The 26,052-nt window shown below is 45.7% G+C and overlaps 1 protein-coding gene across 1 annotated transcript; it reads right to left on the reverse strand.

The window, feature by feature from the left end:
• Nucleotides 1–160: 160 nt before the first annotated feature.
• Nucleotides 161–25,033, reverse strand: LOC135239730 (zinc finger matrin-type protein 4-like). The gene is made up of 7 exons (XM_064308606.1): nt 24,886–25,033; nt 15,648–15,767; nt 11,716–11,805; nt 10,021–10,180; nt 8,249–8,470; nt 4,464–4,560; nt 161–2,934 (listed from the first exon to the last, which is right to left on the reverse strand). The coding sequence occupies exons 1-7, from the start codon at nt 24,988–24,990 to the stop codon at nt 2,916–2,918; spliced, it is 813 nt and encodes a 270-aa protein (XP_064164676.1). The 5' UTR covers nt 24,991–25,033; the 3' UTR covers nt 161–2,915.
• Nucleotides 25,034–26,052: the final 1,019 nt, after the last annotated feature.

Raw genomic sequence — 26,052 nt, forward strand, 5'->3', positions numbered from 1 at the left:
CGTGGATTGTGGGTCTTTCACATCCAGGAGAACAGCAAGGCAACGACCAGCCAGTCAGTACCATGTTCACCTCTCTGCATTTCCTGCACCAAACCAAGCGTCTTACTGCCCATATACCCAACTGAATTTATACACACAGTAAAAGAAAAAAACAACAACATTTGGACATTTGAAGCAAAATCATTTATTTGACAAAATGATATCAACCAGAGTAAAGAACAATGACACTGTTTTTTTTTTTTGCAATATCGATCACATATGTTGATTGTACATTTGTGTAGCATGGACTTACTGTATAAATTGTTTAGGTAAAACTGTCCACTCAAAGAAAGGAAGAAACAAACAAACAAATGCGACATTTATTAAACGATGTCACTGCACAGTAAACAAAATATATATTTTTTAACACACTAGCAGACCACAGGCTATATAACTGTTGGATAATAACTCTCTCACATTATTTCTATGCAAATGAGAAAGCAATATTGTTAGGTCACGCAGCGGTCTGAACAAAGACCTCCCTGAGACACAAAACACAGGACAACATAGATCAAAGAGGGAAGGAGGGAGCGAGGGAGAGAAAGAGAGAGAGAGAAAGAGAGAGAGAGCCCAAACAGGAATAATTATGGGAATGAGAATCTAATATTGAACAGGTCCTCATCCTGCCACTGCCATCTTCGTTAACACAATGAAATTGTAAACAAGGCACAGAAAATCATTGTTCACCTAAAATAACTTTATATTACCGGAAATGACGGTAGTGTCACTGACATGAAGTGAAGTGAAATCAACAAAATTACATAAAATTAAAAAAAAAATTGCATCACCGTCCTAATACTTTTGTATATACATCTCGAAATCCAGAACAGCCTGCAAAAATTCAGATAGCAAGACACAGTTTGAAATGCAACACATTGAGCAGGCCCCTCCCTGCTGAGAATGAAGCAACTCGCTTAATCAGATCTGAAATTGGAGCAAATATAAAACTCACCATAAACAGTGAAAACGCATAAAACCGTTATTACAGGATGGGAATCATGTGGCTGCAGCATCTGTGTATTTTATGTACAGTGATATTTGTTTTGCATGTCTACAGATGGGACAGCCTCTTCTGGACTCCTCCATGAATTCTACTCTGAGGTAGACCTATTCGAAGCGACTGTGACTTATTTCCAGGCTAACCGTTTGGCACAACCAGTGTGTACGTCCGCTCCTTTTAGGACGTGCTCATAATGGTTGTGACATAAGAGTACAGATTTTTATTTGATCGTTTAAAAGTAGGCCTACAGATTGTGATTCATAGGCGTAATGTAAAAATAGCTCAGAATATTTTCTGGCCTCAAACTTGGTTAATAGTCTGTGGCCTATAGGAATGACCCTTTTTTGTTCCAATGTTTCTGGAGCCAATTTAATTATAAAAGGAGGCTATCACATTTGCCAATCTGTTGGAGGTGGTTGATATTATTTAAGCTCATTTTAGAATGTGCGCATGCTCGTAATTTACGTCCAAGTGGAATTTCAGAACATACGCTCAAAATTGGACCGCTTAAAACCTACTAAGCCTCTTTAAATTACATATTTTTTGGGAATTATTTTAAGAACTGACAGAGCCTCATAAAATCCCCGTCCTTCTCTGTAATCTCTCTAATCTCTTTATTTCTGCTCGAAACTCACTGTATTTAGTGGTTGTGTGGAATTTAAAAAAAAGATAAAATATACACTGCAGCAGAAACAACTGAAAGAGAAGACAAAATTATTGAGAGAGGAAGGAGGGACAGAGAGGCAGAGATACAGATAGAGAAAGATTAGGAGAAAGGACTGAAAATAGAGGAAAGAGACTCAGTGAGAGAATAATAGAACCAGAAGCTCCTCTCACACATGGAACCCACAACATTGCTGGGTCCCATTACTTGGGATAGATAGTGGTTTTCCCTGTTGACACACATAGGTTTCCTATACAGGAAAATTCTGTGTTCAGTCTGTCTCACACATGATACGACTGCTCCGGATAGATCAGGCAAGGATGTGTACCCTCTAAAGGAATGCAGGACTAATGCTAACGTTATGTTCGTTTGTCTTTAAAACAGCCGGATATTTCACTGATAGCGATAATAGTTTTTGGTAGAGATGTACTACAAATCCTACCAACACAACATAGTTGAAGAGTGATAGTTTGAGATAATCTTACAGTAACATGTTTTGCCAATAGAGCTCAAATGATCCCAAATAGCTAATTTTAGATTAACAATGGAAACATGGTTTTTCAGCTAAAAATCAATAACCTACTTACATGCGGTGTTGTTTTTTAGTAAAATACAATAAAAATTATTCTGTTATCCAAATAACTAGCTTTATCTGGCATTGATATGTGGCTCAATGTAGTTGTAGCACTAGCCAGCTTGCTACACTGGGTAAAAAGGCAACTTAAGGCTGGAAGTGCTTGACACAGATGTTTACCTACAAGCACTGCACAGCACAAAAGCAATTCATGAGGCAATGATGACAATTAATGGGCAGATTCCGTAGAGTATTTATTAAAGAAATTGCGCCATATATAAAAAATCGCTGTGACCTCTGTGTGCTCAACCCGGGAATGTTGCTGCTAGTGCCGTGACAGAAATATTTCTGTAAATCAGGCTAGGTCCTGGCCCGGAAAACTGGAGGAACATCTAACATGGAAAATCGATTCCTGCCCCTGTTCCCACGTGACGCCGACAGGGAAAATTGCCGGAACGTTTATGGGTTAAAGGTGCACATTTGATCGAGGCTAGAAACAGAGAGAGAGAGACAGAGAAAGAGAGAGAGAGAGAGCGAGAGATAGGGGATAGACAGACAGACAAGGAAGAGGGACAAAAGGACAGCAGCTCCTGTGACATCAGTTGACCGGGTGAGCATCCTGTCAGAGTTCGCCGTGTTCATAGCTGGTTCTTCAGGCTGCAGAGGGAAGCAGACCAGACGAAAGAGAATCGCTTACACAGGGTGGCCTGAGCAACTGCACAATAATGCATTCCTACTCAGTAACATGACCGGTGTTAATTCAACTCTAACGGACTTAATTCAACCCTAACAGATAACATTTGGTCCCTGTTAGAGTTGAATTAACACTGCTAGAGTTCAATTAACACTGAACATTTTTTCTGTTATCACTGAAGTGTTAATTCCTGCTTACTGAAAATCACCTTCACAAGTGGCTAACGAGGCTGCAATTACAGAATGTCCCTGACCATAAGCTCTACCGTGGTGCCAGAAATTTGCCAGCTATTTCATAGCTATTGCAAAATCATAATGTGAATATCACAACATCCACAACTCCTTCTGTCCATCCACAACTCCTTCTGTCCATTCACAAACACATAGACTCATCACACAAGAACAACTGTCATACCTACATACTATTTACACTCAAACAATTATCAGGTACCCTCCTGAGCCTGATATAACCCTGTTATTATCATGTTATTGAGCCTGATATAACTCTGTTATTATCGTGTTATTAACACATACGCAGAACGGAAGAGAGCTCCAGCAACGTCCTCCCGCCATGACTTCACACAACACTGAGCGCTCTGGCTCCAGGGGTTTTGTTAGAAAATACCAGATTTAAAATTTGCCAGATTTAACGTGACTTCCGGTATAAACCACACCCACTTCCGGCCTTCTATCCGAATACAGATACACAGACAGATAATTTTGTTGGTTGAACAGATACAGATACAGATAATGACGTCTCTGCATACCCCTAAGACACGCGCATACACACACCTGCACACACACACCTGCACACACACACACAGAATCAGTTTTACCGCTGTTCCTGGTGTGGATTCAGGAGTGCTCTGGATACTGTTGCTGCGCCTGCTTTCCCACAATTAAAAACATACTGGGAAAAAGTGCATAAAAGCTCCAGGATGGGGTCTCAGCAGACAATGTAGTTATTCTTTAAGAATATCGTGTTTTAAAAGGGTAGTTAACTTTTTTGGGTTTTTGATATAATTTCAGTTTTAGTGTTTTTCGACTGGCCCTGACATTCTGTTAAATGCAATGAAGGATATTTTTGATACAGGAGTTTCACATGACCCAGAAAGTGCACTATCCCTTTAAGAGAGAATAAGCTACTTACAGATGTATATATTTGCAGTCCTGTAAATATGCATGTGATAAAGTCATACAGACTCCAGCGTAATTTTCAATTTTTACCCTCGATTTCACATCTTATTTTCCTGGACCGAGCGTGCGCACGAGAATGATGTCATCTTCGTATGGATCACCTGAAGCGGGAGAAAAAACCGCAGACCGCATGCAGCTCTGGGATAAAAATAGGCCCCTCTCCCTCCGTTAGGTAAGAACTTTCACAGCTGCTGAAAAAGCGTCCGGAAGCGACTGCATCGAGGAGGCCGACGTCACACAGGACATCGAAAAAAGGGGTGTGTCTTAGCGGCGGCGCTCGTGTGAGGCGCACTCACTTGTTCTGGTGTTTGGAGCCCTGCAGGTGGGCGTGGTACTGCGCCACCGAGTTGAGCGTCACGCTGCACACCTCACACGTGTGGCTGCGCTTCAGACCTGAGGAGAGAACACACACACAGATTACACACACACACACACCTCACGTGTGTGGCTGCGCTTCAGACCTGAGGAGAGAACACACACACCGATTACACACACACACACACACACACACACACACCTCACACGTGTGGCTGCGCTTCAGACCTGAGGAGAGAACACACACACCGATTACACACACACACACACACAGATTACACAGATCACACACACACCTCACACGTGTGGCTGCGCTTCAGACCTGAGGAGAGAACACACACACCGATTACACACACACACACACACACACGATTACACACACACACACACACACAGATTACACAGATCACACACACACCTCACACGTGAGGCTGCGCTTCAGACCTGAGGAGAGAACACACACACCGATTACATACACACACACACTGATTACACACACACACACACTGATTACACACACACAGACACACACACCTCACACGTGTGGCTGCGCTTCAGACCTGAGGAGAGAACACACACACAGATTACACACACACACACACCTCACGCGTGTGGCTGCGCTTCAGACCTGAGGAGAGAACACACACACAGATTACACACACACACACACACACACCTCACACGTGTGGGTGCCCATCAGACCTGAGGTGAGAACACACACACCGATTACACACACACACACACACACACACCTCACGAGTGTGGCTGCGCTTCAGACCTGAGGAGAGAACACACACACACACACACCTCACACATGTGGCTGCGCTTCAGACCTGAGGAGAGAACACACACACAGATTACACACACACACACACACACATAGATTACACACACACACACACACAGATTACACACACACACACACACACACACACATAGATTACACACACACACACACACAGATTACACACACACACACACACACACACACACACCTCACACATGTGGCTGTGCCTCCGAGGACGCGAGCGGTCGGCCCGCATCTCTCTCCGAATTCGCCTACGCCTCTCAACCTCAGCGAGGGAACACGCTCCCGTCTCGCTGCCGCACGCAGACGCAGGGGCGTCCCAACGCAGAAACCGGCCCCGCGTCACTCCGCTCTGTTACCCCTTTCACTTTTGGGGGGCGTGTGGAGTCCCGCCAGGACGCCGGCTCGTTTAAATCGCCGCGGCGAGAGGAGGCGGTGAAACAGATCGCTCGTCTGATTGGGCCGACGGTGTGACGCGCTAACGTGCCACGCGGCCTGGACGCCGGGAGGCTGCGATTCGCCGGTCCCTCGCCACTCACAAAACAATAGGACAGCAAAAAAAAAATGTTTTTCATTAAATTAAAATCGAGACAGAAACACGGAGCTGAAATGCTGAGGCTTTTCCTTATCGAATAGTCACAGAAAAGCCAGGCAGTGTATTGACCGCTTGGGGAAAAAAAGGAAAAAGGCATTCTGAAGGTTTTGGCAGTGCTGACGACATTGTGGGTCACGGTAAAGGGATGAGAACAGGACATCCATCGCCTGCCTGCCTGCCTGCCTGCCTGTCCCCCAGTCAGCCAGTCCAGCTCCGGTGGAGGTTACGGCGATCCGTTTCCACGCCGATCGAAGCGAGCGGACGTCCTGTGGCCTCAGAAAATCCATCTGTGTCCCCACACACCAGCCACGCGACCTTCAGGGTCATTTTATGATTTCTTATTTTATTACTAAAGGACACTCAAGAGAATATTGGCACATGAGAATATTTCTCGCTTTAGAAAAGCCTTTAAAAAAAGAAATATGAAGAGAGGCAAAGTGAGGGGAATAGAATGTCCTTTAAGGTGTTCCTATTGTTCACCTTCAACCAGGTGGCTGCAGAATCAGATTTCGCCAAGGGCAGTGTTCACAGCCATCTGGTCTCTACATGTCCCTGCTCTCACACGACCACACACACACACACACACACACGCACATACATTAACACAGTCACACACACACACATATGTTCTCACACACACATACGCACGCATGCATTAACACACACACACATGCACGCAAACCCACACAAAAAAACACACACACATACACACACACACACACGTGCACGCATGCATTAACACACACACACACACACACACATGCATTAGCACAGTCACACAAACACACACAAACACACACACACACACACACACACACACATACACACGTAAATGCATTGGTCAACCGCATGTTCTCTGTGTGACAGGAAGGCATGAAGAGCGCGGACCGTGTGTGTCCCGTCATGACACGTACTGGACCACCGGGGAGTTCATTTCAGTGCGGTGCCAGCTGTTTGGCCTCTCCCGCACACGCCTGTCAGCGCTTCTGACAGAGCGACCGCACGCAGAGCAGAGAGGCCGATCCATCGCCGCCGCACCGCGGAAAACCCAGAGCGGGAGAAAAAACACGGCGGAATGGAACTGTAATGTGTCTGACCAACGCTGCTCTCAGGTCAGCCTGCTTTTTTCCCAGCATTCCCCAGGCTGCGGTGACAACACAGAGGAGGAGCTGTTACCGTGGTAACAGCTGATAGCCCTCTGCCCACTCGAGAACAAACACCACCTGAAGGTTGTTTCTGTGCAGGGGGTGCTGGGACACAGGTGTGTCCGATGTGTTTCAGACATACAGTAGGTCCTAATTAAATGTCTATTCAGTTCACTATAAAATATACACACGTTTGACTTTGGAGGTGTGGTGGGGGACAGGTCCTAAATAAGATTTAAAAAATTTAATGGTAAAATAATCGAGAGCATCTCACACCCTCAGGATCATCTCCACGCTGTGCTGCCAACAAGTTGTGTAACCTTATCGACAGAACCCGCCGGGTTACCTCTCACGTACAGCGCCAACCCACTCACACACATACACACACACGCATACACACACACACACTGACCCCTGAGTTCTGACACACACCATAAAGTTTCCACAGCACACTTCTCCACGAGAGCTCTTTTAGTGCTTTTCACAGGACTACATTACATTACATTACATCATTTAGCAGACGCTTTATCCAAAGCGACGTACAAAAATGCATTTTCATATCGTAGACAACGCTGAACACGGGTTCAGAAAGTACAATTACTATTTTGTAAATTTCTAGCCGAGACAAAGAGCACTATCCTGGTCTGACATCTGCAAAGTCAAACTAGGCAGAAGAATAAGCTACGTATTAGACGAATACAATTTACCAAGAAGTGCAGGAAGGGCAACATGTACAAGTGATAGAAGGGTTTTTTATTATTATTTTTTATATATACAGCGTGGTGGTGGTTATTCTGGTATAGTTGAAGAGTAGTCTTCAGCCACGCGGAAGATGGATAGTGGGAGTTCGAGAGAGACGGGAGTTCGTTCCACACTGGGGCTGGGTGGGAACTCTGTGAGGCTTCACAGGCTTGCCTTCATCTAGGCCCCTCCCCCTCATACTCCCTGTCTGAGCCCGCCCCCTTGCCTTCATCTAGGCCCCTCCCCCTCATTCTCCCTGTCTGGGCCACCCTTGCCTCATATAGCCCCTCCCCCTCATACTCCCTGTCTGAGCCCGCCCCCTATCCTTCCTCATATACCCCACCCCCTGTGGTCACAGTCTTAGCCCTGCTCCCCATATCCATCCTCATATACCCCACCCCCTATGGCCACAGTCTTAGCCCTGCCTCTCACACCCATTGGTTTAAACTCAGCGCAGGCCGCACCCCTCCCTCGTACCCTTTGTCCTGCCGATGCCCAGCGTCCGGCCCAGGTGCTCCAGCAGGTCGGCCCGCCCAGCGTTCCTCCTGTGCTTCTTGCCGTCGTAGTGCTGCCGGGCCATGCCGGCGTTGTTGAACCAGGCGCTGCACAGCTGGCAGAAGCGGTCCGAGTCCTCCCGTCGCCACGGCGAGGTCGCCGCGGTCACGTCGGGCGGCGGAGAGGCGGGACTGGACGGCGTTTCTGCGGGGGGACGCGTCGAAAACACAAAAGCACAGTTTGGTTTAGAGGAACGCAGCTCTCTGAGTGGTGAAATTCCATTAAAACTAACCGGGCCTTTGAATTTGAATAATCTAATATAATAAGAACTATAGGCTTTAATATGAAACGAATCATTAAAGCAATTAATCCTTTCAGCAGATGCAAGTCCAAAGAGGATAATGGCGCTTTTGTCCCAGGGACGTGGCAGGCCTTGCAGAGTCACGTTGTTAATTACGATGTCATCACAGCGCTTCGCACGCCGTACGCTCCGCGCTAATTTATTTACGAGTCCGAGCGGTGGTCAAACGCGCCCTGCCTGCGAAAACTACGCACTCCGTCAGAGTCGAATTAGCATTTGACACGCCGCGGAGCGTGACGAACGGAGACGCTGGGTCTGCGGGGTGCCGGCGAGGAAAAGCTATCCGTCTACGGAGGACGGAGTGTGGCACAGTGGGGAAGGAACTGCGCTTGTAACCGAAAGGTTGCAGGTTCGAATCCCGGGTAACGACACTGCCGTTGCACCCTTGAGCAAGGTACTTAACCTGCATTGCTTCAGTATATATCCAGCTGTATAAATGGATACAATGTAAAGTGCTAAGTAAAAAAGTTGTGTAAGTCGCTCTGGATAAGAGCGTCTGCTAAATGCCTGTAATGTAATGTAATGTCTATTCGCAAGTCAGTGAGATGCGCGGGACCGCGTGAGTCGCTAACGCGGCGTTTAGACGTCTGAAACCGCGCCACGGCTCTTTTTTTTTTACGCCGGCGCCGCCTCGCGTGTCACGCGCACCGCGAACGGCGCTTTCGCTGCGCTCCACGCTTGGAATGCAAATCAGGCCTTAACGAAAGGAATTTAATTATCATGAGAAAAGATGTGTTAGCCGAAAAATCCCCCCGAACGCAAAATCTCCTCATCAAAGAGCTGGAGCGCCAGATTGGATGCTGCATGTTTATTTTTGGGGCTGGGGGGGGGGAGGGGCAGGGGGTGGGGGCTGGGGGGTAAAATAATGATTGCGCCCCAGCCCCCGAGATCCAGGGGCTGAGATTTAGGGCTCTCTTTACAGTGAATCACCAGCTGTCACTTTCTTACAGAGCAATTAAGAGAATGAAATCACACTGCTCTTACAAACTCACACACACACACACTGGGAAGCACAAAGACACCGACACACATGAACACGGTGGTCTCTGCCAGTGCTGGGACAGGTGATATGGCGGTGGGGGCTCACCTGTGCCAGTGTTGGGGGCAGGTGATATGGCAGTTGGGCTTCACCTGTGCCAGTGCCGGGGACAGGTGATATGGCGGTTGGGCCTCACCTGTGCCAGTGTTGGGGACAGGTGATATGGCGATCGGGGCTCACCTGTGCCAGTGCTGGGACAGGTGATATGGTGGTGGGGACTCACCTGTGCCAGTGTTGGGGACAGGTGATATGGTGGTGGGGGCTCACCTGTGCCAGTGTTGGGGACAGGTGATATGGCAGTTGGGCCTCACCTGTGCCAGTGTTGGGGACAGGTGATATGGGGGTGGGGCTCACCTGTGCCAGTGTTGGGGACAGCCGCGTCCCCCAGCAGCAGCCTCAGTCTCTTGGCGTGGATCTTGCCCTGGTAGTGAGACTCAGCCACCACAGCGGAGGTGAAGGACATGTTGCAGAGAGTACAGCACTTATTCCTGTCCACATCAGCGTCTTCACTGGCCTGCAAGACACACGCACGCACACACATACACACACACACACACACACACGCACGCACGCACATACACACACACACACACACACGCACGCACACACGTGTACACGTACACACACACATGCACGCACGCACGCACGCACGCACACACACACACACACGCACGCATGCACACACACGTGCACACGTACACACACACACATACACACACACTCTTATTCCAGCACATATCCCTCCTCACATCTACACATTTAAATTATGAGACGCAGAAAAAAAAATCAGGCAAGGAACTATAAAGAACTGTTCACTCATACCCGCCAAAGCGTTGGGCTGCTTCTCCAACTGTCTCAGCCGCTGAACTAACCCCTCAGCTGTGACTGAGAATCAGGCCCTGAGAGAGGGGCCAATCAGAGCCGAGTCTGACAGCCTACTGCCCCTCCCGAAGCGCTCTGAGCCGGTCTCTTTGATCACCTCCGCCGCACGCCTGAGCGCCGCTCTCTCTGGCAGATCCTCCCCCGCGGAACGCCGCGGCGAATCCCCCATAATTCCATGCAAAATCTCAGTCCTGACAGCGCTTTACAAACTCCACCGTGAGCTCTACTAGACCCAGCGAGCATAGACCGGCTTCATGAACACACGCGCTGTCATCGCTGGGCCCAGGGATGAGATCACTAACGGCCTCAAAGCGCCCTGACGATGTCAAATTAAAAGTCCTAATTAACAGTCAGCTAAACGTTACATAACATCGCTCGGATCTCACTGTAAAATCAAGGCAGAAATGTTTCCTAAAAAAAAAAAAAACAGAAACGCTGAAATATTTAATTACCGCAGTCCCCCTCCTACCCCTCTGCATTCGCCCCCGTCCCCCCGACGGGGCTTCCGCATTAAGCATTTATGCCGCGCCTCGCGTCGTAAAAAGGCCAGGCATTAATAATAGAGCAGAATCTGTTCTGGAGGCGCGAAGGCGCCGTCGTCTAAGCGGGACGTTCACGCGGCGCCGTGGGTCCGCGATCTGAAACAGGGAACGGCGTTCCTACCTGCGGCCCGACCTGCTGCTCGCTCGCTCGCTTAAACAGGCAAATTACTCACCTTTACGATTGGCTGAATATTTAATGAGGGGCTGTCAGAATAATTACGGTGGTTCCTAGATAGGGGACTGGGGGGGAGGGGGAGGGGCAAGGATGGTTGGTGCACATGTACTGCTCTTGCCCCTTATTTATTATGTCCTTGAACTGTGTCAGTGTTCACTGTAACCATCAGATATTGGTGGTGGGAGAGGTGAGTTCCCACTCATCACTGTAAAGCACTTTGAGCATCTGGAAAAGTCTATATAAATGCAATGATTAATTAGTTTGTTCGTTCATTTGTTAGTTCGTTCGTTCATATTGACTCCACGCCATGTTTTTTCTGATTGCTGAATCAGTGTCGGTCATTCCGTGGAATTACGCATTAGGGCTGTGCGTATGCAGCCACCTTCGTGGCTATCTACATGTTTTATGCAGTGATTGAAAAGGCAGGGTAGCAGGGTCGGGTTTGCTTACGCTATCCGTGCGCAGTTTCTTGGCAGGGCAGCCTCCGTCTTCGGGGTGTAGCATGTAGTATAGCCTCACTTTGTTAGCGTGTTTCCGGCTCTGCGAGGAGGGAAAGGTCACAGGTATCAAACAACACGTTTCTGGACATTTCAGGCATTTTTTTTGAGCACAGGTGTCAAACTCCAGTCCTGGAGGGACGCGGGGCCTGCTTGTTTGTTGGATGTTCTCGGCAGAAGCAGTTCATTGATTGGCTGAGGGATCCACACACCTGGTTCTCAAGGCCTTAATTGGCAGCTGATTGAAAAGGAAAACACGAAAAACCTGCAGACGCTGCGACGCCCTTGGGATTTAGTTTGACACACTTGTCTTGATTGTCAGTTCGACAAAATGAAACCCCCTTAGACAGTGTACACCTGCCCCTTGCCGGAGCTGTATAAAACGAACACTTCTCTATTTACGACTCAAAACAAGATGGCCGGTCCAGTGCCAGAGTTTACCGCTTCTGTGTGTTTGAGTCGGGGTGATGCGAACGACGCGGTCGGATTGGTCGTGGTCAGAGGAGACGGAGGTGGGAGATGATGAAAGGGAAGCTGATTGGCCAGGCCTGTGACACACTACCCCTGCGCACCCACAGGAGGTCCTAATGGTGACTGTGGGAAAGTAAACACGTCTCCTCCCCTGGGTCTGCCACGCCCCATCGGGCCATGCCCCTGAGCGAGTCACATGATCAATAAGAGGTGAGCGTGAGGCCTTCACTCCTCAGACGGCTGAAAAGCTGAATGGAGCACCGACTGACTGAAACACACACTCACACACACACACACACTCACGTACACAAACAAACACACACACACACACACACGTACACAAACACACACACACTCACACACTCACGCACACAAACACACACACTCACACACATGTATACACATTCACACACACACGGTCCTCACACACACACACACACACACACACACGTACACAAACACACACACACTCACGCACACAAACACACACACTCACACACATGTATACACATTCACACACACGCTCCCTCACACACACATGCACACACACGTGCTCTCGCACACTTGCACACACATGCACACACACAGACGCACATGCATGCATACACACGCATACACACACACACATACACGGACTCACGCACATGCACACACACACACACACACACACACACTCACACACAAATGCACACACATGCAGAAACGTACGTACGCCCTTGCACTTACAGTAAAGAAGCCTCACTTCTGAACTAACAGTAACTGTATTGATCATAAAAGCACCAAATTAGAACCATCAGGAAAAACATCAGGGTTTTTTTTTGTTTGGAAAAGTATGGAAAAAAAGATAAGCAAGAAAAAGAAATGCAGCCATGAAAACGCCATGCAGGTGTCTAACTCGGGGAGCAGGAGAAGGAGAGGGGCTCGAAAGTAAGAGCTTACACTGGCTGATTCAATCCAACTGCCGGAAATCATATTGAATTATAGTTTTTATGACCATGGTGTCTGTCCTCTGCTTTCTCTCCATGAATTAAACATGAATGAATTCTTTTCACAGCTGACGTCTGTGTCTTGCCGGTGACATTCTGTGATTTATTGCAAATACGACTGGAAGGTGAGAACTACACAATGCATTCGTCCCAAGTATTCAGAGTTATATATCATACAAAAATAAATCCCACAAGCGTACACATACACTCAAGTGTCCTCACACATATCCTGCACCCCCAAGAAGCAGCCGCACCTTTGATAAAGATGAGCAAAGAAATATATTTTTTTAAATATGATGAGCTACATTGTATGCTCAATGTTAGCACATTCTTTTATGCTAACATTATTGCTCAGAGAAAATTGTTTTTTACTGCAACAGAAAGTAATTTGTTTTTGTTGAACAAGAGAGGTGTGTGTCAAAATTATTCACGTCCTTAATAATTATTTAAAATAAAATCGAACAAAAATAAATCTGCATTAACATGCAATAACAACTTCAGCATGTCCACCTCAATCTTAGTTTGTGGCCTCCCATGGCTTGCTGGTTCAGAGGTGTATTGATGTAAATTGACGTGTCATCCTTCACCATGGGGAAAGAGCTCTCAGAATAAATACGAAAAGTGGTTTCCACTGATTGGTCAATAATATGTTTAAAACCAGAAGTGTAGTATAATGGATAAGAAACTGCTTCTGTAACCTAAAGGTCGCAGGTTCGATTCCCCGGTAGGACACTGCCGTTGTACCCTTGAGCAAGGTACTTAATCTTACTCAAAATTAGTAAAATGCCCAGCTGTATAAATGGATGCAATGTAAATGCTGTGTAAAAGTTGTGTAAGTTGCTCTGGTTAAGAGCATCTGCTAAATGCCCGTAATGTAATGTAATGTAATGTAAACCACTGGAACAATGGCAGACTGGCCTGGTAGAGGACCTAAGTGCATCTTGCCACCACGCAGAGTGTGGAATATGTTTGGGAGGCAAAGACACATTCAAGGGCCACATTTGGAGATCTGCAAAACTAGGTTGCATCTCAAGGATGCAATTAAGAATCTACCACCAAACACCACATCCATTCCAATAAGCCTTTTGAAAATGTGGCAATGATAAAGCTTCTATTGAGCGCAATCAACAAAAATAAACGTCTGGAGCTTGCTAAACGGCGTCGTAACTAAGATTGCAATTTGTGCATCTAGATTACAAATGTAGTTATTGCAGCCCTCTCAAACCTTATAAATGTGCTTGCGTAAAATAACACGAGGTTGAATTCCCAGGTCGCTGCTTTGGGAAAGGTTCTGTGTACAGGCTGCCAAGCACATCCATCTGAACAAACAGATAATGAGCCACACAAAACGAAAACAAGGTGAGCTGGTCTCCGAAGAGCAATTTGCGAGCGTTTACTTTGCAGACTAACCCCTCAGGCTATGAATGGCCCGATAACGCGGAGGTCAGATGGCAGTTTGCATGTGTGGTCAACAGAGTATTATTCATGACAAAGTGCAGGGGGAGGGAGGGAGGTTTCCTCCATATAAGCTGAACTGCTGTCACAATGTCTCCGTTGCAGTCATCCATCAGGATGATTATTCAGTGACCGGGGATCCAATCGTGGCAATTATTCACTGTCTCAAGAGTGTCACCGGTGTATCGACAGGAACTAACTATGCTCGGTGGCGGGCTTGGAGACCACACCAATACCCAACTTCGCTTTTACAAAATGATCTCTAAACAATTCAGTTATTGGCAGCTGTCATTGACCTCTGTAGAGGAACTTTACCTGTTTTCCTTAAACTTCGCTTGATTTTCCTGTACACAAAGAACCCCTGCCTTGGCCCAGACTTTAATACAATAACACACACATGCTACTATATATTAATTAGCTGTCAATTACATATTATTTTATTAAATAGGTAATAAAGACAGTAAGCAAGTGGTAACAAGGTTATAAGATTTCCAATATGAGACTGTATTTTGGAATACATACTGAAATTTGTCAGATACATTTAAAAAAAAAGGGTTCAACCCTCTTTAGATCTTTATGGAACCCTCTATGGTAGTTGTGCAAAGTGTGACAACTCCCAGACTGAAAGACAAAGAACCCGTTAACTAGATAGGGTTCATCCGTAGAGACGCAGAGGAGCCTTTTGGAACCCTTTCTTCTGAGAGCGCAGACAGAAATGGAAGACAAGCTGTGATTGGTCACTTTTACTAAAATGGATGAAAGACTTTGATTTACTGGCAGCAATATGTAGAGGACAATCTGATAATATGATATGACATAATATGATGTAATGTGACAATATGATTAGCCAGATAGGGTGGGGTTGGTCAGTTGGAATGGAAGCCTGCTTCTGAATGCTGGGTGTAGGATCTGATTGATCTGATTGGTCAAGCGGAATGGAGGACAGGCTGCGATTGGTGGGATAATGTCTGACCTGGTAGTGGGCGAGTCTCTGGGACTGGGAGATGAGCTGGGCGCTGCAGACGCTGCAGTAGCTGTCTGTGAACAGGCCCTGCTGCTGCTGCTGCTGCCGTGGCAACGCTCCGGCCTTCATCTGCGGGAGACAGAACACACCGAGCCGAGCGTGAGTCTGAGAGAACGGAGAGAGCAGGTGACTGGGAGGGGGAGAGAGAGGCAGAGACAGGAAAAGAGATAGAAGAAGTGAGAAAAAAGTCAGAAGGAAAGAGAGAGGAGGGACAAGGTCACTCTCAGAAGATATGGTTCTGAAAGGCTCCTCTGTGTCTCCATAGAGGTACCCTATCGAGTTCACGGGGTTCTTTGTCAGGCAAAATGGTTAAAACCGAGAGATTTGACACTTTTCACACCTGCCATAAAGGGTCACATAAAGAACTAAAAAGGGTTCTCCTATGGAGTCAAGCTGGAGAACACTGTTTCCGGAGAGTGACAGGAAGAAGGAGAGAGAAAGAGAGTGGGAGGCAGAAAGATGGGGAAAAAGTCACTGAGGAACAGAGGGAGAAGTACACTGAGATTGGGTAATAAAACTTAATAATTTATCAGCAAACAGTCTTCCATTTCCAGCAGAAATAAAGCAACTATCCAGAGGACAGGATGAACTTATGTTCTGAATATTAATGCCACTAGGATGGTGTGTGGGGGGAAAAAAGCTACTCCAGGAACACTGGCAGTGTGACATCATCGCCGGCAACCAGATCAGAGTTCCGGAATACTGGGTCTAACTGCCAGGCAACACTCAGAACTCAGAACCCCCTTTTTAAACACGCCTGGCCAATCAATGACAAGCAGTATGAAATGACAAGTCAGCACCCCAAGAAAGCAGACTACAAGGACTGCTGGCGATGAAGGGTGTGAATCTAAATCTGTGCGTGTCTGTGTGTGTGTGTGTGTGTGTGTATTTGTGATTATGCGTGTATTATAGATTTTTATAAAATACATTACCATAGGTCAGGCTGCACATTGCAAATCCTTCGCCACCCATAAAAATGCCAATGTCAATTATTTACGAGCCTTTGGAAAGATACAGCAATGACACAATTTGGTTGGAATACTAAGCACTCTTTCTACATGTTTACCTCTGTGCAGAGGGGACTTGTTTACATGCAAATCACTTGCAGTTCTTTGAATCATACAGATGGTAATTTTCAATTATACAGACGTCCAGATGTTCACTAGTATGGAAAACAGGAGTTGCCTATGTGAACCACGCATAGAAACATAAAAAAAAATAAAGGGCATCTCTTTTTATCTGCATTTCCCAAAATGTCTAAAATCTGTGCTGTTTTCAATACTCTAAATTTCTGGCTCCAGCAACAACATACAGTTTACATTTTTACAAACAATCCCTCTATATAGCTGAACATTTCAATGGAAACAATTCAGGTCTCTGTACCAGGTACCTCAATCGAGGATACACCATCAGTGGCCCTGCTGGGATTCAAACCCGCAACATTTAAGTTACAAACCCAGTTCCCTAACTATTACACTACATTACACTATATTACATTACAGGCATTTAGCAGATGCTCTTATCCAGAGTGACTTACACAACTTTTTACATAGCATTTTACATTGTATCCAATTATACAGCTGGATATATACTGAAGCAATGCAAGTTAAGTACCTTGCTCAACAGTACAACGGCAGTGTCCTACTGGGTCGAACCTGTGACCTTTAGGTTACAATCCCAGTTCCTTACCCATTATACTACACTGCCGCCGACATCTAGTACATTACCTTTTTTTCTATTACTGTAGGTCTCAATTGGGCAATTAAAACATTGGTCAAAACTGGCAAATCTGTTACATCTAGGGGAACACATAATACTGAAAAAAGCTATTTCTCCCATAATGCTCCATAAATGAACTTTTAATGCATATTGGGATTTTAACGTGTCTAATGTGTCTTGTGTATTTGTCTTAGGAGCAGAAATTAGTATTTATATTTAAAAATATAAACACACAACATGGCCTTTATTATCTTAGCAGACTCCATAATAATCAACGGAAATGTACACAGCTTTATTGCGTTTGACACATTTGACCTACGTTAGAGATGTACATTTCTATTAATATTTTACAATTCTGTACCATTCCCAAGAGCCGTAATATGAAAAAAAAAAGAAAAGAAAAAAAAGGTTCCTTCTTCCTCAGGCACATTCTAAACTCCATCACTTTGTTAGGTCTGAATTCCCTAACACATTTCATGCAGGACTATTAATAATGTTAATGAAGTACGCGCCATTTCACACAGGCTTCTCATACCTCCGTTTATAAATATTGATGAGACGTATGAATTTTGCATTAAACTAACGCATTTGATTATTAATCCAAGCGATCAATCTTGACGCTGCAGTCCTGATCCTTGGTCTCTGTCATAATAGCACTTAGCCTAAATTCTGCTCCTGCTCCTGCATCATCATAGCATTGCTGCAACACTACGACACTTCTACTGCATTTCAGGAAAGTTGTGTAAATGTAAGCTTGTAACATAGCATAACATAATGCAACATAGCGCAGCGTAGCATAACATAATGTAGCATAGCGTAATGTAGCGTAATATAACATAACATAGCGTAAAAGTAACATAATTTCAAGAACAGGCCATTCAGCCCAACAATGCTAATTATTTTCCTAACTAATTTGTACCTAGTGCTCAGATTACCTACAGGCTAGACATTATCATAAGCTTGTCCAAATCCAGGCTGGGCCTAATAGCCAGGGTTTAAACGGGGGCTGTGTCGTTAGCCAGCCGTGACCGAAAACATGCAGCGGTCGTTGGCGTGCTGTTCTCACACCGTCCTGCGTTCTCCTTCGCTCCCGGGGCCGACAGTCCTATGAAACAGCCAGAGGACAGCCCCCCCCTCCTAGGGGCCAGAGGACAGACCCCCCCCCCCACCCCAGAGGCCAGAGGATAGACCACCCCGCCCCCCACCCCCACCCCAGAGGCCATAGGAGAGCCCACCCCGCCCTCCTGGGGGCCACATCAGACTCAGGCTTATCCGCTCCTGGTCATCAGGGAGAGTGTTTGGAGTGGGGCGGAATCAATATCGTTTACAGTGGATAGGATGGGAAGCTCCCAATGCACACCCCTTACCCCCGCCCCCCTGTCCAATGTATTTCCATCAAACAGATGTAGAAACATTAAGGCTCTCTGATTCCCTATTCTCTCTCTCTCTCTCTCTCTCTCTCTCTCTCTCTCTCTTCTCTCACACACACACACATACAAATAGTCCCACACACTCTCACTCAAATACGCCATCACAATTTCCATCCAAGCAGACTACATGCATGATAGCACTATAACTAGGGTAATAAAACATAGGCTTTTGCAGAACCCTGACCAGGCTTGACAATTTCAAATCATCCCTGATCATACTGCTGTCGTATGCTTTGAATGATGTCACAAATGGATGTGCCATTTTGTGGACAAAATGTCGCTCTCTTTCCCACCATGCAATGGCTGATTATGATGTACAGATAGCCACTGGAGAAAACAGCAAGTGTTAAATGGCTTACAAAATGGAAAGTCGTGTTCTTGATCATGGATAACCAACAGAGAAAAGAAAGAAATCACTGAAATAAGACACCTTAAATTATTAAGTGATAAACTACAGACAGGCTGATGAGCCTGAAGTAATAAATAAGTAAATGCTTTATAAGATGGTGCGAACGCAGTTAGTGTCCGTGAAAAGACACTCGTGTTCGTGTAATTCCTCCATCCTCACTGATATTACAGGTAGAGGCGGCTAACAGCTAGACTGCAGGGCTACACACTGCTTCACTGTTTCTGTGTGACCGGCGGAACAGGCTAAGCGCCCTTACGCAGGGCAGAGCTATAGAGCTGCCGGTCGCAGCTAAAAATGGAAAGTATAAAATAAAAAGCTCTGAAATATTGCAAATAATGCAGAGAGAGATTAATAATGAAAGGACCCACGCTGCTGCTGCATCTTCAGGTCTCGAGTGCCCAAGATGACCCCAGCCTCTGTGCTTTTTAGACGTTCCTCACTCGATTAAGAGGCTCTCTCCTTATGCCCTTCTTTGATGGGCCGAATGCCCTGTTTTCAAAAATATTATATACTACATGACCAAAAGTACCTGGACATCCCTTAGGTCTGGGGCTGTTTTTCATGGTTTGGACTAGGCCCCTTAGCTTCAGTGAAGGAAAATCTTAATGCTATAGCATACAGTACACTCACATTCTTGACAATTCTGTGCTCCCCCAGCAGTTTGGGGAAGGCCCTTTCCTGTTTCAGCGTGACAATGCCCCCAGGCACACAGCGAGCTCCATATGGAAATAGTTTTGTCGAGAACAGTGTGGAAGAACTTGACTGGCCTGCAGAGAGCCCTGACCTCAACCCCATCCAACACCTTTGGGATCAATTGGAAAGCCAACTGTGAGGCCTAATCGCCCAATCAGTGCCCGACCTCACTAATGCTCTTCTGGCTGAATGGAACCAAATCCCTGTAGCAATGCTCCAACATCTAATGTACAGCCTTCCCAGAAGAGTGGAGGCTGTTATATTAGCAAAGGGTGGACCAACTCCATATTGATGACTATAATTTTGGATTAGATGTTGGATGTCAGGTGTCCACAAAGTTTTGGCTATGTAGTGTAGTGTTCTTACATAATGCATAGCTTTAAACTGTATTTCATGAAAGCACAGTGCACCTTATTACAGCTATTGTACTCTGCCTCTCTCTCCCTCTCTCTCTGTCTCTCTATCTGGTTCGCTCTCATTTTATCTATAATTTACATCCTTTTTCATAACTTTTTTTAACGAGACTGTGCTAATTTGATAAGAGCAACACAGCATGATGCATTAGTCCACATCCAGAATAACTTCCCCTCCCAAATAAAAAAGCACTCCACCCTCCCTCCAGCCCTTATAGCATGAACCCACCCCCCCCCCAACCCTATGCCCAAGACTTGTTCCTCCCCATCCCACAGGACTGTGTGGGAGGAGCCAGCACAGCAGGAACACTAATCAATAATCAATTACGGCTGACCCTGCCGACCCCCACAGACAGACACGTATCTCGCATTAATTATGTGGGCCAAACAAACAGGTCCGGAGGGAGGAGCCAAGCCCAGACACTCTACAGCCTCCGAAATCCAGGCAATTCCAATCCTTACGGCCTCCACAACCCCAGGAAGCAACAACACAATCACCGCTGCCCATATAACATCCCAACAGCCGCCGTCCTGAAGAACATCCATACATCCATCCATTATCTGTACCCGCTTATCCTGGGTGGGGTCGCGGGAGAGCTGGAGCCTATCCCAGCGTGCACTGGGCGAGAGGCAGGAAGTCCTGAAGAACATCCATACACTGGGTGGATCTGTGTCCTCTGACCTTTGTGTACAGGAAGGTCATCAATTGCTTATTTAAATGGAATGACCATATTATGTAACTCTTGTTCAGGTGTTTGCAACACCATATCACATTGTCGCAGAACAGGGCTGCTTGTATGGTCAGGTTATGATACAGCAATGCAAGCGTGCAACAAGACAAAGCAACGTTCATCGACTTTCATCTTTTACATTTCGCAATCTCGACCGATTAATGTGGTGTGAATAGCAGTGCTCCGTACACTATGCGTTGTTGAACACGCACAATAAACATTTTCACAAAAACCTAAAAAATATCCCTCTGAGATATTTAAAGACCCAGCCAAAAAAGAGTAGGGCGTGCTTTAGGACTGGACAAAGCTGGGGAAGCATAAATGCACTGTCTGTGTTATGAAGATGCTTGTTGTCATTGGGTTAACAAACAACAATTGCAATGATAATATTTTCAACTGGCTCTGTAATTAGCTTGGTTGCAAATGAGAGATAAGGCCAATCTTAACACAGTCATGTGGATATTATGTAGTTATAAAAACATACCAATCTATAATTTTAAGGCCTGCAGCAAGTGCATTTGAGCACCCAATTCTGAAATGTCTATTAGAAACTGAACTGTGTTGCTACATATCTGAAGCCCCTTATCAGCTCAGCACTTGGACAATTTAATTTTAATGATTTTATAAATCAACAGCATACTGCCTTCACTGACATATTAATAGGCTACTGCAGACGTTCATTTCTGACGGGCGAATATGTGAGGATAATAATTGGTTTTGTTTAAAATTAGTGTTGTTGCACAGACAACAGGCAAATCCATTGTGTATTCTCCGTAACAAACTAGCAATACCCTAGGTTAACGCGCTGGCGGCCGATAAAAAAAATGTTTTCGGGGAATCAATACAAACAGGATTATGTGCGGAATCATTCGGAGGGAATTCATGGTGGGGAAGCGCTGTGGAGGGCGGGGCTGTTTTTCAGGCAATCTCCCGCCAATAAAAGATAATTGAGTTGTAAGAAAAATACGCTCGCGCAACCAGTTCCCTCCCTGCTTCTCCTCTGCGCCTTAATCAAATCAGACAGTCCACCGGCCACCACTGTCTATCTCAGGGAAAGAGGGTCATCGTGTAGAAGGACCAAATCTTGCATCGACAGGGGCACGTAACGCTGCTTTGTGATGGATCTTTGCCTTATGCATATTTATTTCCGATAATTCAACCTGACATTTGGACACTGCTGAGCAGGAAACAGCGCTTTGTGTGAACCTGCCGCCAGCTTTACGGCCCTTAATTCATAATATAATATTTATTTTTAAAATTCTTCTTCTTCTTCTTCTTCTTCTTCTTCTTCTTCTTCTTCTAATTATTATTATTAATAATAATAATAATAATAATAATGAATCATTATTAGAATCAGTATTTTCATAATACAATTCTACTGAGACCAGATAAAAGTATTAACTTTTATCTGGTCCCACAAGGGAACATGTATCTATAAAATGGTCAGTGATGTACTTTGACAACAGAACACTAAGAAAATGTAAAGTCAACTATGATACAGTACTTTTAACCTTTATAGAGTACATATGGTATGCTACTGGACTGTCATTTACGGTTGACTTGACACTGAGACGCTTTGCTGTGCACCCCTGGCTCAATGTGTGGAGGAATCTGTCCGTGTCAGGCGCAGGCACCATGCCGGGATTTGACTGAGCAGGAACATAACAAAAGCCGAAGGGTGAAATAGCCAGAGGCCATTTTATTCTACTTTAAGTGATAAAAAGAAAAGCGAATTAAACCGAAAATCAATAAAAACGATGGTCCCCGGCAGCAGTTACAGTCACATTAGTGGGCTTGCTGAGACGGAGCACGCGCAGAGGCTGTGTCCGTGCTCCTCTCCGCAAGGGACAGCGAGACCTGCCTGTATAACAGGCTCAGCAAAGGCACGAAGCAACACCTGAGCCGACTGCCGATCAGATCAGCCTCAGCTGTGCATACCTAAACGCGAGGCCGCCGCTGTCCACAGGGGTCCGCAAGCATCCCAGGGTGTGGGAGGGGCACAGGGATGATTCACATCAGCCTAAAATCAGCCCTCTGCGCCTCTCTGTCTCTACTCCACGTGTCACACAGGTATCAGAGCTTGTGCAGTCGTGTCGACACAACTCTGCTTCTGCTGACCACCTCGCTGAAATGCAAGCATGGTACTGAGTGAAATGTATCCGGTGTGGTGCTCTCACATGTTGTGTTGGTTCGTTTTGTTGAACACACAGACACACACACACGCACGCACACACACACACTCACATACACACACGCACACACGCACGCACACACACTCGCACACACTCACACACGCACTCACACACACACACACTCTCACACACATACACACACACGCACTCTCTCGCACGCGCACACACACACGCACAAACACGCACACACACACGTTTGTATTGCTATACTTGTGAGGACCTCCCATTGACTTACATTCATTCCGTAACCTCTAACCCCAACCACTACATGCCTAACCTTAACCCTAACCTTAACCTAATTGTAACCCTAACCCTAAGTCCTAACCCTAAAACAGCCTCTTGAACTTGTGGGGACCAGCAAAAAGTCCCCACCTTGCATAGTTTTCCTTATCTTTCTGTCCTTGTAGGGACATTTGGTTCTCACAAAGATAGTAAAACATGCCCACACACACACACACACACACTTATTTGCTCCACAGTGGAGGATTGGACTGTTGTCACAGATATTCTCAAAGAAAAACCTATTTCTGTACACCCTATTTGCGCTGTTCCAACATGCAAAGAGAATTATAACAATATTTAGCCTAGCAGTATGAGTTTTATCGAATCACTGCTCTTAAATCTATTAAGTGCCAATAATAAAAGTTCGTCACGTCAAGAAATCACAGCTCTTATAAATTAATATTAACGTGCAAATAATGATTAATGTTAATGTAATCTAACGATCATAATGTTAAAACTACAACAAAACAGCACTTCAAAGGGCACCGCATTTCTGCGTCACCATTGTTTGTAGAGTAGGCTACACGAGCATATTGCTGGTGTTGCACTAAATGTTTGGTACAAACCCACGGTGATAGATATTCTTTAACATTTTTAAACCAAAGCATTTAAAGTCTGTAACGAATACTGCAAACCAAGATGTATTATTCCAATATAAGTTTTCCTCATCATAATAGGACGCTGACTTCGAATGAAACATAGAAAGCAATACCAGCCATGCAGCAATAACAAGTGACTCAATTATAATAGCGCAATTAATCAATTTTAATAGCCTGTCCTGTCATATTTTCTCGATTAAACTTCTCAGAGAGCGCAGCTTATAGTCGTGTCTGTACATCTGCGACAGATGATGATTTGCTTTGCTCAAGGATAACAAGTAGGTGCGTGTGGAACTCTAAAACACACATTAAAAACAAAAACACTTTGCACCTGTGACCACTTGATGCACTGTTAATGCCATTAAACTGTGACAGTGCTCGAGAGCTGTTACAGTCACAGTGAATTCAACCACCAGGATAATGATCACGATCACGGATTTAAACGTGTTCACACTGCTCCTTTGGACCGCCGATACGCAAACGCAATAGCAAAATACAACCCGCTTCTTTATAAACTTTATGTAGCCGCTGGTTGAATGTTCAGCGGGGGTTTCTAGAATAAACATAAACCTTATTCTGAATGACTGTTGCAGGTACTCATTTGAAGTCCGCGCTGTAGAGACGATGTAACTTTGGTTTACACAACATCTTCACAACTGCTGATGATAAAAGTGTCATGCCACGGTGGACCATGCAAACTGATGCTTTGATAAACGTACCTGTGATTCTCCCAGCGACGCGGGGAACACGGTTAGCTGTTGTTGAACTTGGAAAGAAACGGTGTATTCCATTGATGGTGCGTAATGAATGCGAGACGCTGTCATGCTAAACCGCAGTACTGGAGCAACGCTGCTCCCCTCCCCGCTTCCAGCGCATTGGCTGCCTGTCTGTAGTAGCCGTAGTAGTAGGCAAAAGCCCTAACTGTAGCCTACGTCACCAGCTGGTTCAAACGCAGGTGCGTCGTGGATGAACTCAAATGGAGCCACGTTCCATAGTAGGCATCTGAGATTATTTTGGGTATCGCCGAATATTCTTTACGGAATATTTGCCTACAGGTAGTGCATTGGAAAGGAGACAAAAGGTGGCCAGTGATAGGGACATCTGGATGGACAAACGGTGAAACATTCTAACATTAGCTTCCTAGATAGCATATTCACACCTCAAACTTTAGATTCTTGAAAAATGTTATTTTACGACAGATACCATTTTTTAGCATGTTCATACCCGTTCATTTCAATCGGTAGAATTCTTCTATACCGTTTCCAGAAAAGTGAAAACGGTATATAAAAGTGGAAACTGTTATCAGCAACAAAAAAACGTCATCTAGGCGCTGTGGCCGGGCGTGTGCTTGGCATGCAGTGGGAGAGGGCCCAGTGTGAGTTTTTCTTTGAGAAATAGCTACCCTTGTCGACATCACCATAGACAACTGCTGAACACAGGTTCAATAAGATACAATACTTATTTTGTACAGCTATTTCTAGCCAAGAACACAGCTTAGTTCACACAGTGAACACTATTCTGACCTAACCTCTGCAAAGCCAATTAGGCAGCAGAATAAGCTACTAATAAGTATTAGGACAAATACAAATTACCAAAAAGTGCTGGGATGGGGGGGGTGGGGGGGGGGGGGGGGGGTGGTGGATTTAGAGTGAAACATACAGCGTGGTGGTAGTTAGTCCAGGTATAGTCTGAAGAGATGAGTCTTCAGGCCACGACGGAAGATGGGTAGTGAGGGGGAGATTCTAATTATTCTGATGTCGGCAGGACTGTGATGTTGGCTTGATGTGCTCCTTGAGGTCCAGTTGGTCATCCAGGACCACCCCCAAGCTCTTGGCAGAGTGAGAGGCAGTCACTGTGGTGCCATCAACTGTGAACTTAACATCAGC

This window comes from Anguilla rostrata, chromosome 14 (assembly GCF_018555375.3).
Source record: "Anguilla rostrata isolate EN2019 chromosome 14, ASM1855537v3, whole genome shotgun sequence".
Classification (NCBI taxonomy): domain Eukaryota; kingdom Metazoa; phylum Chordata; class Actinopteri; order Anguilliformes; family Anguillidae; genus Anguilla; species Anguilla rostrata.